Raw genomic sequence first — 15,355 nt, forward strand, 5'->3', positions numbered from 1 at the left:
AAGGCATGGCTGCCAATGGTGGAGTGAAAAAACTGGGTGCACGAGAGGTAAGTTGAAGGAACCCAAAATTCTTGGAAGGTTGTGGGGCTAGGTGAAGCTACAGAAATGGGGAAGTGTGAAACCGTTGAGGGTCCAAAAATGTGCAAGTTAGATGGATTGGCCATGCTAAATGTCCCAAGGTGTATAGATTAGAGGGATTAGTGGGCTAAATGCGTGAGGTTATGGGGATTGGGCCTGGGTAAGATGCTGTGTCGGAGAGTTGCTGCAGACGTGTGCACTGTGGGGATTCTATGATTTGAATGCAAGAAGAAAAAATGTAAACAATTTTTTTCCCACGCATAATATAAATGATCTTTTTTGTTCAATTAAATCTTCTTCTATTTTGTTTAGTTTGTTGCACTGTTCATGCATGACACTAAACATGCTGAGCATGGAGTCCAAAAGAGAAAACGCTGGAAATCTCAGCAGGTCTGGCAGCATCCATAAGGTTAAAGAGCTGACGTTTCGAGTCCAGATGATCTTTTAAAAGTCATCTGGACTCAATGTCAACTCTTTTCTCTCTTAGATGCTGCCAGGCTGAGATTTTCCACCGTTTTCTCCCTTGGTTTCAGATTCCAGCATCCACAGTAATTTTCTTTCATGATGAGCGTGGAATGATGGGTGAATGAGATGGAGTAAATTATGATGCAGGCAGCAGAATTTTGGGCAAACATTAATTGAGGGTGGCAGATAGGATGTTGGCCAAGAGGTGACCATGACATTGATTATATTTGCCACAGCAGATGGGCTGAGGCAGGAATGGAGATGTGCAAGTATGACAGAAGTGGAAGTAGCTGGCCTTTTTGATTTAAAAAAAAAATGCCCTGTCTGCTAATAACTTAACCTTTGAAGCCACCAAGAATTGGGTGGGGGGAGGGGGATCAACATTGAGACAATGGGCAACTGTTGCTGATCTTCAACATGCTCAGTATCACCGGCTTGATTCCTTGCACCCAGTTACAAGAAAAACATACATTTATGATACGAAACATTGAGGCTGACTAATGAGTATACCGTGGTGAAGAGAATAGCAAGTCTAGCTCAACAGATAAGGGTTTGCTAATGGTTAATGTTTAAAACAAACACCCTACCGAGAACTCTCTTTATTCGCTTTATCTTGTTTCCCTGCTCTTCTGCTTGTTCAAGCCTTGTGTCTCCTCAAAGATACACCATTCCATTGCTGAAGGAGGTATACAGGTGATCTTATCCCAGGCATCTGTGTCTGCTTGGAGATATGCAAGAAAAGGCTGACAAGACAAGTCTGTTGACTCTTCTGTCTTGAGTTCTGCTGTCGTTATGCTGAACCTGCATATGACTGAAAGATACTACCAACTCAATATTTAAAACAGCTTTTAATAGGGGTCTATGAGGAATTGATGAACCATATTGGAGACCAGTTGAGTTGACTTCTTGAAGAGAGAAAAGTTCAAGTTAATGCTCACCATTAGTGTCACTGTTATGAACAGTTGGCTGGGCCTCAGCAAACAGTGAGAAACCAGTGTCCATGGAGCCCACACCATAAAGAGAACCTGTACCATCAGGAGAGGAGCTATGAGTCAAGAATGGGGTACTGGGGAGGAATCATGATATTTATAAGAATCAGGTGGATGACTTGAGCTCCTGCCTATAAAGTGAAAAAGTGTCTTTCAGACGTTTGGCACTTCAATCTGTTCTTATAAAATTCCAAAGTATTTCCTATTTTTATATTTCACCTTTATTTTACATCCTAATAAAGCCTGGTTTGTAAGCTATTAAGTCCTCATACAGGAAAAGAAATGTTCCCAAACTGCACAGTTAAATAGAATGGAATAACTTCCTGACTGTTAATAATTCTCTTTTCTTTTAAACTTTTTAGCTGTTTCACAGATGTTCCTTCTCCCCAGTTCTCCCCCTGCACCCCCCTCCCTCCATAGCTCAATTGCACTTCTAAGTATCATATAAATGAAAAAATCATGCCTTAACAACTGGAATTTACCAGGTTTTTAGCAGTCAGTATGTACTGTACACTAAACTTGAATCTGACTGCATCTTCAAGATTTAGTAGAAGCACAGACCAATGTGGACATCCTGTAGTTGGAATTTTTCTGCCTCACTTGCCCGAGGCTTGTAAGATCCTGCCGCGGCTATTCTGCAAGCCTTGCCAGCCCTGATTCTGGGGCAGGTGTGCCAGTAAAATTCCGGCCAAAGTTTCTGAGCCATGCACCCATGGAGCCAGTGATCAGCAAAATCTTCCCCTTTTCCCTCATCATTCCATTAAAAAATTAAGCTTTGCTTAGTAAAGTACTAATTTTTAATCACAATCTGAGGTAACAACTATTGCTAAGCACCTGATTAATTAATAGATTTTCTTTAAAACCAATTTTTTTCCTAATCAGCTTTTTCATATTTTAGTTCTTAACTTCACCCCATGCCTCTTTCTGTGCTCTGTATTAAAAAAAAGTGATTTGATTATTAGTTGGCTGAGTCATGTTGGCTGTCACTTTATAATATGATTGGTTGTTTACTCAATTTGATGACATCGCTGTTACTCATGCTGGGAGGCCCCATGAAACTATGCTACAGTCAATTGTGAGTCAACCGTGTTAGAGTTCTTGCCACAAAAATTGCAAGATCTCTCAGCAAAGCCTCCTTCGAGATCAGCAGCAAATAGCCTTGTTTTGCCACTGACAGTAAAATTCAGGCCATTACGAAATGAATAGGAAAGGGAAAGGTATATTGGCACAGGAGACTTGAAAAATATAATGAATTAAGAGTGATGTATAAATTGGATTGAATGATATATGGATAGAGTAGCACATAATTAAATGGGCTGCCTTAACCTGATGGAGTTATGTATGGCACAGTTACATTCATGTCCATAATTGTACATCAGGGCCATTGGGTATCTTTAAGTCTTATTTCTTGGTAAATTCTCTCTGCGTTTTCTCCTTAGAGAGTCGAAGGATGAGGTGTGACCTGATAGAGGTGTATAAGATGTTAAGAGGTATTGATTTGGCTGGATTCTCAAGGCTTTTTCCCAGGGCTAAAATGGCTGCCACAAGAGGACACAGGTTTAGGGTGCTGGGGAGTAGGTACAGAGGTAAGTTTTCACTGAGTTGTGGGTGTGTGGAATCGGCTGCCGGCAGTGGTGGTGGTGGAGGCGGATTTGATAGGGTCTTTTAAGAGACTTTTGGATAAGCACATGGGACTTAGTAAGATAGAGGGATATAGATAAGCCTAGTCGGTAGGGATGTGTTCGGCGCACCTTGTGGGCCACAGGGCCTGTTTGTGCCGTAGTTTTTCTATGTTCTAATGATTGAATTGATATCCAAGTATTGAGGAGGCAGATCCTGAGATGATCTAAGAAATAAATCCTACACAAATAGGAAAAAAGATGAGAAATTATTAGAGAATAAGGCACTCTGGTATATTTTTGAGATCTGGAGTGTGGGGGTGGGATGAGGTGATATTGATTTCCAGCTCCTTTAATTCATAAAAGTGAACTACATAGACCAGAAAGTAAATGACCTTGATCAACATGTGGGCCATGGCTTTGGTCATTGAACAGCATCATTTCTCTTTGTTCAGAATTTGTGTTACTCACAAAAGATAGATGTGTAAAGATGACCGGAATATATATCATGTTGAACTTTCGATATTAAAGGACAAGCATGTTTTGCAGTTTGATTTAATTAAAGGAGACCTTAGGATTTCAAATGGAGAAAAATAAAGCAACTGAGGTGAAAAGCATATGTGATTTTGTCCAAGAGGTAGCAGTCTCCCTTGGCTGAAATGTAGTTGGAATGGAAAAGCATGGCACTTACTTGCTGTGTGAGTAGCCCTGGGCAAGAAGAGGATCCAAAGAAAACAGAGGCCAGAGAATTGTGCATCTTCTCAACCCACTGTCTTTCTCTGCAGCAAATGACATAGGGACTTCAATGCCAGAAATGGGGCGTCTGAGTCACATTAGGTAATGCTTAACACAATTGACCATGATGCAAATCATCTTACAAGAAGGAAAGCTGCTTCCAATGCTTACAAAATAGCAATTTTTTGGAGATTTGAGTTGGAGGAAACTTCTTCCTAAAGGATTAGTAATGCAGGGTTGGGTGTGACTTTAACTTCCTATGTCAGTGATGTGAGTTATTGTAAAATATTCTGGCCAATGCATTCCTAAGTATCCTCAACATTTTCTGACATTAATTTTTATTTCTTAAATTACTATGACACTTTCTCCTTGGCTTCTCTTTACTAATTGACATAATTTACTTCAATTTTGTAATTAAATATATCCAGAGTATTCTAAGAAGTACTTCCCTATTTGCTGTTGGAGAAAGTGAGTTATACCTCACTTTGTTATACCTCTTGGAACAATGTACTATTAAAACTACAGCAAAAATGTGGCCCAAATGCTATGATCCTAGTACAGTATTACTTCATAGAAAAGGGCAATTGTTATATATGTTTCAAAAACTATTTTTGAGATAGTTCTTACTGTCTCTTTGCTTTGGTCCCGCAGATTGTTCATTTACTTTTTTAATCTTGTCATTACATATCTCCAGTTCTTCCTAATGGTTTTCATGAAGAATAAATAATTTGGAACAGTAACAGCATCTAGTTACATGCTGTCTCTCATAATGCACTGGTTTAAAAACGCTGACTATTGCTTCAATATTTATAACATTAATTGTTTCAAATAAGGTCCTTTCATTGTTTCTGAAAAAAATGACTGAATCCCATCTTAGAAGTGAAACGACTGACCTAACAGTACTAACTCTTGCAAGTGGATGCTTCAAGGATGAAGGGCATGGGGAGGTCAAAGTTTAGCAGGATTATAAAACTTTGAAGTCAAATGTAGTATGTAGATATCCTCTCATGTTTGTCTTTTGAACTTGCTCTTTATCCCATCATCATTATTGCTCCCCTTGTTCTGGCCCTGCTGTGGTTTCCTTGTGCATTTTGTTAGGTAATGAATGCACACTAATAGTATCATGTTTTACTGAGATTTCTACTTGATGGACTTTGCTACCCAACTGAAGTAGTTACCAGACCTTTGCCAGTGGTGCTCTACTGTGTGTGTGTGTGCGCTGAATGAATTGATAAGCTCAACCATTTTAGTTACAGAGCTAACTTTAAAACTGAAAGTTTTAATCAGTAACATTAGTAGTAGTATTCTGACTTGGTATTATTGCAGCAATAACCACTGCCTTTTGGAAATGAGGGTGAGGGAAGATGTTTTCTTTGAAAATACCTTTGTAAAGAATTGTGTGATTTGTATACAGTATTGTTAAAATATCATTTGTGTTTAACATTCTAAGAATAAATGCAAGTGTATCTTTTATAGTAATCCTTTTCAGGCAGAAAATAAAGATAGCATTATAACTGAACAAGATGTCCCATTGTTTTTGTTTCCCTTTAGGACTCCCTGATCCTTTTGCAAAGGTGGTAGTAGATGGGTCAGGGCAGTGCCATTCTACGGACACAGTAAAGAATACCCTAGATCCAAAGTGGAATCAGCATTATGATCTGTGAGTATTTGATTAAATTTCAATGATTATTACTGCAGTGAAAAGTACAATATCATGCAGCCAGGTCAAATGTTTAGAAACAGTGGGAAAAAGTTTTTTCATGAAAGTAAGGTTTCACAGGTTATTGCAGGCTAAGAAGTTTGATTTTTGTCTCCCTTTTTTTTTAATTTTCATGGTGGCTACGCAGTCATCGTGTGCTTTGACAAAACACTTATCGCACCCCTAATTACACTTGAGAAAATGGTGATGAACTGTCTTCATAAATTGCCATGTGGTGAGAGTACAACCAGTGCTGTTAGTGTGTGCTTACCTGAGGGTTCATGTCCTGAAAGAAATTAAGCTTTATAAGCAGCCCCAGAGGATCTTGAAAAAGGCTGAATATCAGTTTGAGCATTGAGAATTATTATTTACACCTATAATAATCGTGGTTATTTTGTTTGAATGTTTGAGGTGGCAAGAATGATTAACGAAGGAAAGGCACTAAGTGGTGTCTACATAGACATTTAGTAAGGCATTTGACAAGGTTCTTTGTGACAGGCTGGTACAAAAGGTCAAGTGTCATTGGATCTGGAGTATGCTGACCACAGAACTGGCTTGGATCATAGAAGACAGAGAAAGCGTGCTTTTCAGAATGGAGATTAATAACTAATGGTTTAACAAAGGAGAACAGTACAGCACGGGAATAGGCATTTCTGCCCACCACATCTGTGCCAACACAGATGCCTCTAATATTTTTTTCCCCCTACATGGTCCCTTTCCCTCTCATCCCTGCCTATTCAGATATCTATCCAGCTGTCTCTTGAACGTTGTTATAGAATCTGCTTCCACCCCCAGTGCCAGTAGCACATTCCAGGCATTCACCACCCTCTGTGAAAAACTTGCCCTGTGTTCCACAGGGATCAAGGCTGGAACCTTTGTTGTTTGTATGATTTGGAGGAAATGTAGTAATGGAAAGTATAGAAATGGTTAGTAAATTTGCGGATGAGGCAAAAATTGGCAGTGTTGCAGACAGTGACGAGGATTGTCAAAGGCTACAGCACAATATAGATTATAAGTTTGGGCAGAGAAATGGCAGCTGGTGTTTAATCTGTACAAATGCAAAGTGATGCATTTTGGAATATCAAATTTCAGGTGTGAATTGTACAGTAAATGGGAGAACCCTTAGGAGCATTGACACACAGTGATCTGGGTGCATAGATCCCTGAAAGCGGCAACACAGGTGCTAATGGTATTCAAGAAGGCATACAGCATGCTTGCTTTAATCGACTGGGGTGTCGAGTATTAAAGTTGGCAAGTTATGTTACAGCTGTATAAAACTTTAGTTCAGCCACATTTGGAATATTGTGTGCAATTCTGTTGCCATACTACGAGAAGGATGTGGATGCTTTGGAGAGGATGCAAAGAAGTTTACCACGGTGTTGCCTAGTCTGGAGGATTTTGGGTACGAGTAGTGATTGAATAAACTCGGATTGTTTTCACTGGGAAGCCAGAGGCTGAGGGGCAGCCTGATGGTCATAAAATATCTTTAGCAAACAGGATCAAGGAGAATCCCAAGGCTTTTTATGCATATATTAGGAGCAAGTGGGTAGCAAGAGAAACAGTAGACCCGTTTGACAATGGAAGGAAGTTATGCATGAAGCCACAGGAAGTGGGTGTAATCCTTAATGAGTACTTTGTATCGGTATTTACCAAGGAGAAGGACATAATTGATGTTGATGTCAGAGATAGGTGTATGATCATTGAAGAATGTCAGTATATTAAAGGAGAAAGTGTTGAATGTCCTCAACAGCATTAAGGTAGACAAGGCCCCGGGGCCAGATGGAATCTATTCCAGATTACTATGGCAGGCAAAGGAAGAAATAGCTGGGACATTAACAGATATCTTCACATCATCTTTGACCACAGGCGAGGCTCCAGAGGACTGGAGAACAGCCAGTGTATAATTCAGCAAATTATAGGCCGGTGCGCCTGATGTCAGTGGTGGGGAAGCTTTTGGAGAAGATATTGAAGGAGAGGATAAATGCACATTTGGAAGAAAATGGATTAGATGGTGACAGACACATGGTTTTGTACAGGGGAGTTAATGCCTCACCAACTTGATTGTGTTTTTTGAAGAAGATTACAAAGATCAATGATGAGGGAAGGGCTGTGGATGTAGATTGTTTGGCTTTTAATAAGGCACTTGACAAGGTCCCACTTGGCAGACTGGTAGGAAAAGTAAAATCACATGGGATTCGGGTGGGCTGGCTAGATGGAAACAAAACTGACTTAGTTATAGAAGACTTGGTTATTGAAGAGATAGTAGCAGTGGGTGTTTTTCAAAATGGAGACCTGTAGCCAGTGGGGTTCCACAGGGATCAGTGCTGGGACCTCTGTTTGTAGTTCATATAAATTATCTGGAGGAAAATGTAGAGGTCTGATTTGTAAGTTTGCAGATGATTCATTTAGTTGCTGATAATGCTGGGGATTGTCAGAGAATGCAACAGGATATAGATTGAAGATTTGGGCACAGAAATGGCAGATGGAGTTTAATTCAAACAAATGTGAGGTGATGCATTTTTCAGGATCAAATTTAGATGTGAATTATGCTGTAAATGGCAGAAGCTTTGGGAACATTAACATACAGAGGAATGTGGACACACAGGTCCACAGTTCCCTAAAAGCAGCAACACAGGTGGCCAAGGTGATTAAGAAAACATATGGCTTGCTTTCCTTCATCAGGTGGGGCATTGAGTACCAGAGTTGGGAAGTCATATTGCAGCTATATAAAACCTTGGTTAGATTGCATTTGGGGTATTGCGTGTAGTTCTGGTCACCACACTACTGGAAGGACATTGAAGCTTTGCAGAGAGCGCAAGGAAGGTTCACCAGGATGTTGCCTCGTCTCAAGAATTTTGGCTATAAGGAGAAGTTGAATAAACTAGGATTGTTTTCACTGGAAAAACGGAATCTGAGCACAGACCTGATAGAGGTCTACAAAATTGAGAGGCGTAGAGGTGGACAGTCAGAGGCTATTGAACAGCCTGGAAGTGTCAATTACAAGTTCAAAGTGAGAAGGGGAGAGTTTAAGGGACATGTGTGGGGGAAGTTTTTCACATGGAGTGGTGGGTGCCTGGAACACGCTGCTAGAGGAAGCAGGCACATTAGCAACATTTTAGAGGCATTGGGCTAGGTACATGAGGTACACTGAGTAAGAGCAGATTTTTTTTTAGTTTAGAGTATCATGAACAAAGAACATCAGCACAGACTTGGAGGACCGAAGGGGCTGTTCCTGTGCTGTATCTTTGTTCTTTGCCTCCAACATTATAAAAGGTGCAGATGTTACTTGCACTTGTTAGTGCTAGCCTGTTGACCAGATCTTGTTGCATGAGGATGCAACTAGTATCTGAGAAGTTGTAAATGTACTGAATACAGTACAATTATCAGCAAAATGTCTTATGGTCTTATTGGGGAAAAGGCTGGAGAATGGGGATGAGAAAAATATCAGCCATGATTGAATGGTGGAGCAGACTTGATGGGCCAAGTGGCCTAATTTTGCTCCTATGTCTTACGGTTTTATGGTCTAAACATTTGTACTCCTGATTTCTTGATGGATAAAAGGTTACTGAAACAGCTAACTGTGGTTAGGCCCAGGATAGTGCCCTGAGGAACATCTGTTGTGAAGAATTGGGGCTGAGATGATTGACCTTGAGTAACTATAGCCACTTGGTGCTAAATGTGATTCAAGGTTATTGGTGAATAAGTCCTGTTTGATGGCCCTATTTCATCGATTTGCGTTTATTTGCTGATGGTTGAGTGTAGTGCAGACTGATGGGCTGGTAATTGGCCAGATTGGATTTTGCTGCCTTTTTGTGAGCAGGGCATAGCTGGTCAATTGTCTATGTTGGTAGGCAGATGCCGGTGTTACAGCTGTACTGGAATATCTTGCATTGGGGTGCACGTAGTTTTTCAGGATTACAGCTAGGAATTTGTCAGGGCATGTAACCTCATTTTGTACTACATGTTGTATCTCTTCAGTTGAGGATTAATATATAATATTTACAATTCATTAAACTCAAATGGAGGAAAATGTATGCAAATTTGAGTACTTAGTAATGTGACAGTACCAACTTTACAAATGGTTTTCCTGTATTTCTGCAGCATTTATCCTTGATACATATCAAATCACCAATGATGAAATATACCCATAATGTATGTTGAAATACTGCAGTAGTCAAGATTTAAGAATTTGTGGCTTAAGAACATCTTTATTTTCAATATGTAATGTAAAGCTGTTGGATTTGATCATTTTGAGAATTTTGTAAAAAAAAAACCACATCCTACATTTCGAATCATAGTGTGGCCTTGTGAAAACATGCACAGTATTGTTTGTGTCCCTCAAAATCCATCAAAAACTCTATTTGCAGTCTGCCACACTAAAAGTTTTTGAACTAAAAGCAGACTGTGACTGACCTATGATGCATGTAGTGTAACAGGAAATAGCTTACATGCCATGGATGACAGATGGTGTCTCGCTGGCAAAGAGTCAACTTGCTCATTTGATTGCTCTTTCAAGATTAAAACAGATTATGGCGACATCCCTGCAGACTGTTCCTAACTGATCAACATAGATTGTGCATATTTTTCTTTAGGGATGTTTCTTTAGAAGTAAGTGCAGAAATTTGCATAATTGTGCATGGCTACAGCTACATTAAGTAAGAAAGATCTCTTCTTATTAAAGAAGAATATTATGTGAAACTGGTTGGGTTTGGGAAGGTCATTGTGTTGTATAGTAGTTCAATTCTTCAGGGTGTTTGTATTAATTCATGGGATGGGGGAAGGTGGGGTTCAGAGAATAAATCAAAGTAACGTATGTTCTGTTTCTAAAAGTAAGCCAAACAGTCTTAGGTTCCTGGATATTGTGGCTCTGGCAAACCATGGTTAGTCTGTTACCATTTTTGCAGGTCCTTTGGAGTTAAGCATTGCCAACCAACTTCAGCTGTTTCAATGACCTTTCTTTCAAAATGAGGCCATAAGTGATTGTACAATCATTAGTGAACCATGTTCACCATTTGTGATGACTCAGATACTGTCCATGTCCAAATTTGGCAAGACTTGGATAATATCCAGGCTTGGGTTGATGAGTAGCAATATTCATGCCATACAAATACCAGGCAATGATCATCTCCAATAAGGGAGCATCTGTCCGTTGCTCCTTGACATTCAATAGCATTACTATCGCTGAATACCCACTATTAACATCATGGGGATTCCATGGAATAGAAACTGAACTGCACCAACCATATAAATACTGTGGCTAAAAGAGCGGGTGAAAGGCTTGGAATCCTACGGCGAGTAACTCACCACCTGATTCCCCAAAGCCTGTTCACCAACTAAAAGGCACAAGTTGTGAGTGTTATGGAATATTCTCCTCGTGCCTCGATGGATACAGCTTCAACAATACTCAAATTCAACATTTAACCAGGAAAAATCAGCCAATTTGACTGGCACTCCTTCCACACACTTGCTCCCTCCAGCAATAAACAGTGACAGTCATGTGTACCATCTACAAGGTGCACTGGAACTCACAAGGCTCCTTAGGCAGTATATTAGCTGTATTTATACCATGGGACTCCATGGGCAATAAATGCTGGCCTGGCGAATGATGCCCACATCTTGTAACTTAATTTTTAAAAATCACAGAATTAAACTGCTTGTGCTAGAATTGTCTGTCAAACCTCTCTTTCCAAAGGAAGAAAAGCCACATGATTACCTATGATGAGCAACAAGGCAATTTTCACATGAAAATAAGCAACAATTAGCAGCTATGTTCTGGAATTCATTGTACAATATATTTCAGACGTGACCAGAAGGCGCAAATCCTTAGAACAGTATGGGTGATGCAGTGGTTAGCACTGCTGCCTCACAGCTCCAGAGTTTAATTCCTGCCTCTGGTGTCTGTCTGTGTGAAGTTTGAATGTTCTCTGTGTACATGTGGGTTTTTGCTGGGTGCTCCAGTTTCCTCTCCAATTCAGAGGCATGCGGATCAGGTGGGTTGTCACGTGATGGACTGACGTCCTGTCCTGATCTACCCTGCCTAATGCCCAGTGTCTGTCAGGATAGTGTCCAACTCCGTGATTGTGATAAGCAGTTAAGTGAAGAACAACTTTAAATGTGCCCTGGGACAAAGAGGTTCAAACAAAATGGGAAAAAGGTGGGATCAGGCTATTGAGTTGGATGATTAGCCATAATAATGAATGGCAGAGAAGGCTCAAAGGGCTGAATGGCTTCCTCCTGCTCCAATTTTCTATGTTTCTGTATAGAATAACTTTTGGAAATATTGTGAATGGTGAGGATAATGTGGAGTTTGAATGTTGCAAATTCTTGAGATTGCATTATTGGGTCTACTTATTGACTACTACTTTATTCTTGATAATATTTTAACCATTTTTGGTGGCAAAAAGAGGATCATAAAGACAGAATGATCTAGAATCGAAGTTTGTGTTGATTTCAGTGTAGTTGATAAAGCATCAAATAAGTGAAAATATCTTGGAATTTGGAGCTTGATTATTGGTGAAAATAGAGACATGTTGCCGAAAACTCTGGCTCATTCTGTAACACCCTCAAGTTATTTACTTCAAGTACCCATCCAATTTCCTTTTGAAATCATTGTTTGTACTTCTACCACCCTCACAAGCAGTGATTTCCAGGTAATTGCCATTTGTTATGTAAAAAGGCCATACCCCTCTTTCCCTGCATTGCTTATTTATTTACTTATCTGCCTAACTACTCCTCTCTCTAGCTATAATAAAAGGAAAATATTATGGATGCTGGAATCTGAGACAAAAACAGAAAATGGTGGAAAACCTCAGCAGGTCTGACAGCATTTGCAGAGAGTGAATAGAGCTAACATTTTAAGGCAGATTGACCCTACGTCAGAGCTCTGTCTGCACCCTCCTCCTCCCACTTTGCCTGCCTGTCTCCTCCTCCTCTTCCCCCCCCACCCATCTATCTCTATCTCTATAGTAATGGAACATGAAGCAGCTCCCAACCAAAAGCAGTTGATGCTTCGTTAATGAATTCCTGAAAAAATACATGATTGGGAAGTTGAATCCTTGTAAGAGATTGAATAGTCCAAGGGATGTTAATTCCCTGGTAAGAGCTGCAGGGCATTTTCTACAGCGTAACAAGCAGAGTTTGCTCACTTGCAGTGGGTATCTATTCTAGAGTTTTAAATAGGTGAGATGGATCACATTGGTAGTAATGCAATCCTATCTCTTGGGGACCATGTGCAGGTGAATTTCTTTGAGATACTACAATTACCATGTGCCAGTTTTTGATAAGAGAGGGGATTAAGGGTTATGGGGAGAGGGCGGGAATGTGGAACTGACCCACGGCAGATCAGCCATGATCTTATTGAATGGCAGGGCAGGCTCGAAGGGCTAGATGGCCTACTTCTGCTCCTATTTCTTATGTTCTTATGACAATCAGTTTTTAGTGAAACTGCATAATGACTGTGATGGTGAAGACTTCCACAGTATCTTCAAACAATCCTGGGAATCTTTAATGCCCTATTACAACAATCAGGATAGACACATTCACTTGACACCACAACAGAAGGATGGCCACTCTGACAGTGCAGCCTTCCATGCCTGCTGCCCTGTTTCTGGGTTATGGGCTGCGGAAAAGTTAAAGCTTTTGATGGTGTAAGAAAGCTCAATGCCAAACAAAGAACATGCACATTTTTACAAAAGGTGCAAGAACATTTCTGCAGTAAGGATTAACAGCAGCAGCCAGGGATTGGATATATATCCACCCCAAATGGAATAAAAGTAGAAAGTTAATTGTCTCAGTTAGTACTGCACTAGCATGGCAATCTAGGCAAGATAAAGTGGACATGCTATGTGAAAGGAATAACTTTGTACCTTTTTAAACCAAAGACTAATACTTTGCAGCAAGTGCCAAATTCCCTGCCACCTAAAGAAAATAATGTCCTTGTCGTTTCAGTACTGTTTTGCCAGACATCACCACGAAACTGCTGTGTTAAAGTGAACAAAGAAAAATTACAAGCATGGGAAGAAAATACCTGTTGACTTTTAGAATGACTTTTTCTTTAATTGTACTGAAATGTGTTAACTTTTTATTTTGAAAACATTCAAGTCAATTCTTCAAATAGCATAATATATGAATTAAATCATTCCTCAATGCTGGTGAAGTCTTGGCGTTAGCTAGCTCTGACATGAAAGTTTGTTGGTGAGTATCCCTGGGAATTTCTGATTCTTTGATATCAGGATGTTCTATTGTAATATGCTTCACAACTAAGGGTGATCCTGCCATTGTGCCATTGATTGTCAGCTTATGATGAAAAGCATGATTTCCCCTCCCTAATACACGGGTTACTGAAGGTACTTGTCGTACTCCTGCTCAGCTAACTTGACATAAAACTTGGCCCCAGATCTTCTGTTGCTTGATAGTAGGAGACTGGAGGTACCCTGAAAGATAATAGAATCCCTACGTTGCTGAAGGAGGCCATTTGGCCCATCGAGTATGCACTGACCACAATCCCACCCAGGCCCTATTCCCGTAACCCCATGCACTTACCCTAGCTAGTCCCCCTGACACTGAGGGGCAATTTAGCATGGCTATTCAACCTAGCCTGCACAACTTTGGAGTGTGGGAGGAACCTGGAGCACCCGGAGAAAAGTCACACAGATAGAGAGAATGTGCAAACTCCACACACATGCGTGGCAGAAGACCCGATATAAGCACATCCCTGGTACTTGCTGGGAAAGTTTAAACTTTCGATTGCCCAAATTGCTGTATGATTGACCTGAATCTCTCAGTCTTAGGCTTGCCCAGTGCTTACCCATTTTTTCATAATACTTTCATTGGTTTTATACCTGCTAAGTAAATTAGCAGGAATGTTAAAGCATTCGAGAATCCACAGCATTTCAAAGGTTGACAGCTCAAGGCAATCTTAAATACCATGAGGTTTTTCCCTTGGTTTCAGCCTGTTCATTCAAAGAATTTGATTTAGAAATGAAAACCACAGGATATTTAATTTTAAATACTGAAAATCTGTGAAACCTAGCTGGAATTAGCACAATTAAACAAGTTTTGGATATTTAAATACTGAATACGGTAACTGGTGCTGTAAAAAGGTGTGCCTGGGTTTAACTTGCATTGCGCTGAGGCCTGCCTGGTTTTCTACTATGCAGACTTCAGGAAGCAGCCAGCATCAGAAGTCTGGCCTTAAACTCTGGCAGGTAAATTTGTTTCTTTTCCTGTGTTTGGCACTGTTTCTTATCTTTATTCTTTCATGGAATGTGAGCATCATTGGCTGAATCAGCATTTGCTGCTCATCCCTAATTGCCCCTTGAACTGAGTGGCATGCTCAGATGATTTGGATCCTAGATTGAACTTGGGCCCTTTCTTGTGAATTCTGCAACTGCTTACAAGATGTACTAATTGAGCTGTCAGGCCATTAAGCTTAGTGCAAATTAAGTAACCGCAAAACTTGCTCCTTCATGGTTATTTTGTGGAAGGTGAAAGTAACGCTTTGAATATCTGTGCCATTCTGTGGTTGGATTTTGAATTTGATTTCCCATGCTGAGTTTCTGCTCTGTAGAGCACTGATTTCCTACTGCAGATATCCTCAGACAGCACTGAATTAGCACCCAATCTCTTGTTTGCGGTGCATGCATATTAACAGTGATTTTAGGTGTCAAGAGAAAATAGAAGGAATTTGCTCCTAAAATAAAAGTTAAATAATTTTACTGTAAAGGTTATTTCACTTTTAAGTAACAGTTGTGGCTAGTGTTTCGTTCAAA

General features: G+C 40.1%; 1 protein-coding gene across 3 annotated transcripts in view; it reads left to right on the top strand.

The window, feature by feature from the left end:
• Nucleotides 1-15,355, top strand: part of smurf2 (SMAD specific E3 ubiquitin protein ligase 2) — a 214,192-nt gene that overhangs the window by 106,162 nt on the left and 92,675 nt on the right. For all 3 annotated transcript variants that reach the window (XM_080209417.1, XM_080209419.1, XM_080209418.1), the window contains exon 3: nt 5,438-5,546. In XM_080209417.1, the coding sequence (XP_080065543.1) occupies nt 5,438-5,546 (109 nt within the window). The remainder of the gene's footprint in view (nt 1-5,437; nt 5,547-15,355) is intronic.

The sequence above is a fragment of the Carcharhinus amblyrhynchos genome, chromosome 21 (assembly GCF_965287045.1).
Source record: "Carcharhinus amblyrhynchos chromosome 21, sCarAmb.v2.hapA, whole genome shotgun sequence".
NCBI lineage: Eukaryota > Metazoa > Chordata > Chondrichthyes > Carcharhiniformes > Carcharhinidae > Carcharhinus > Carcharhinus amblyrhynchos.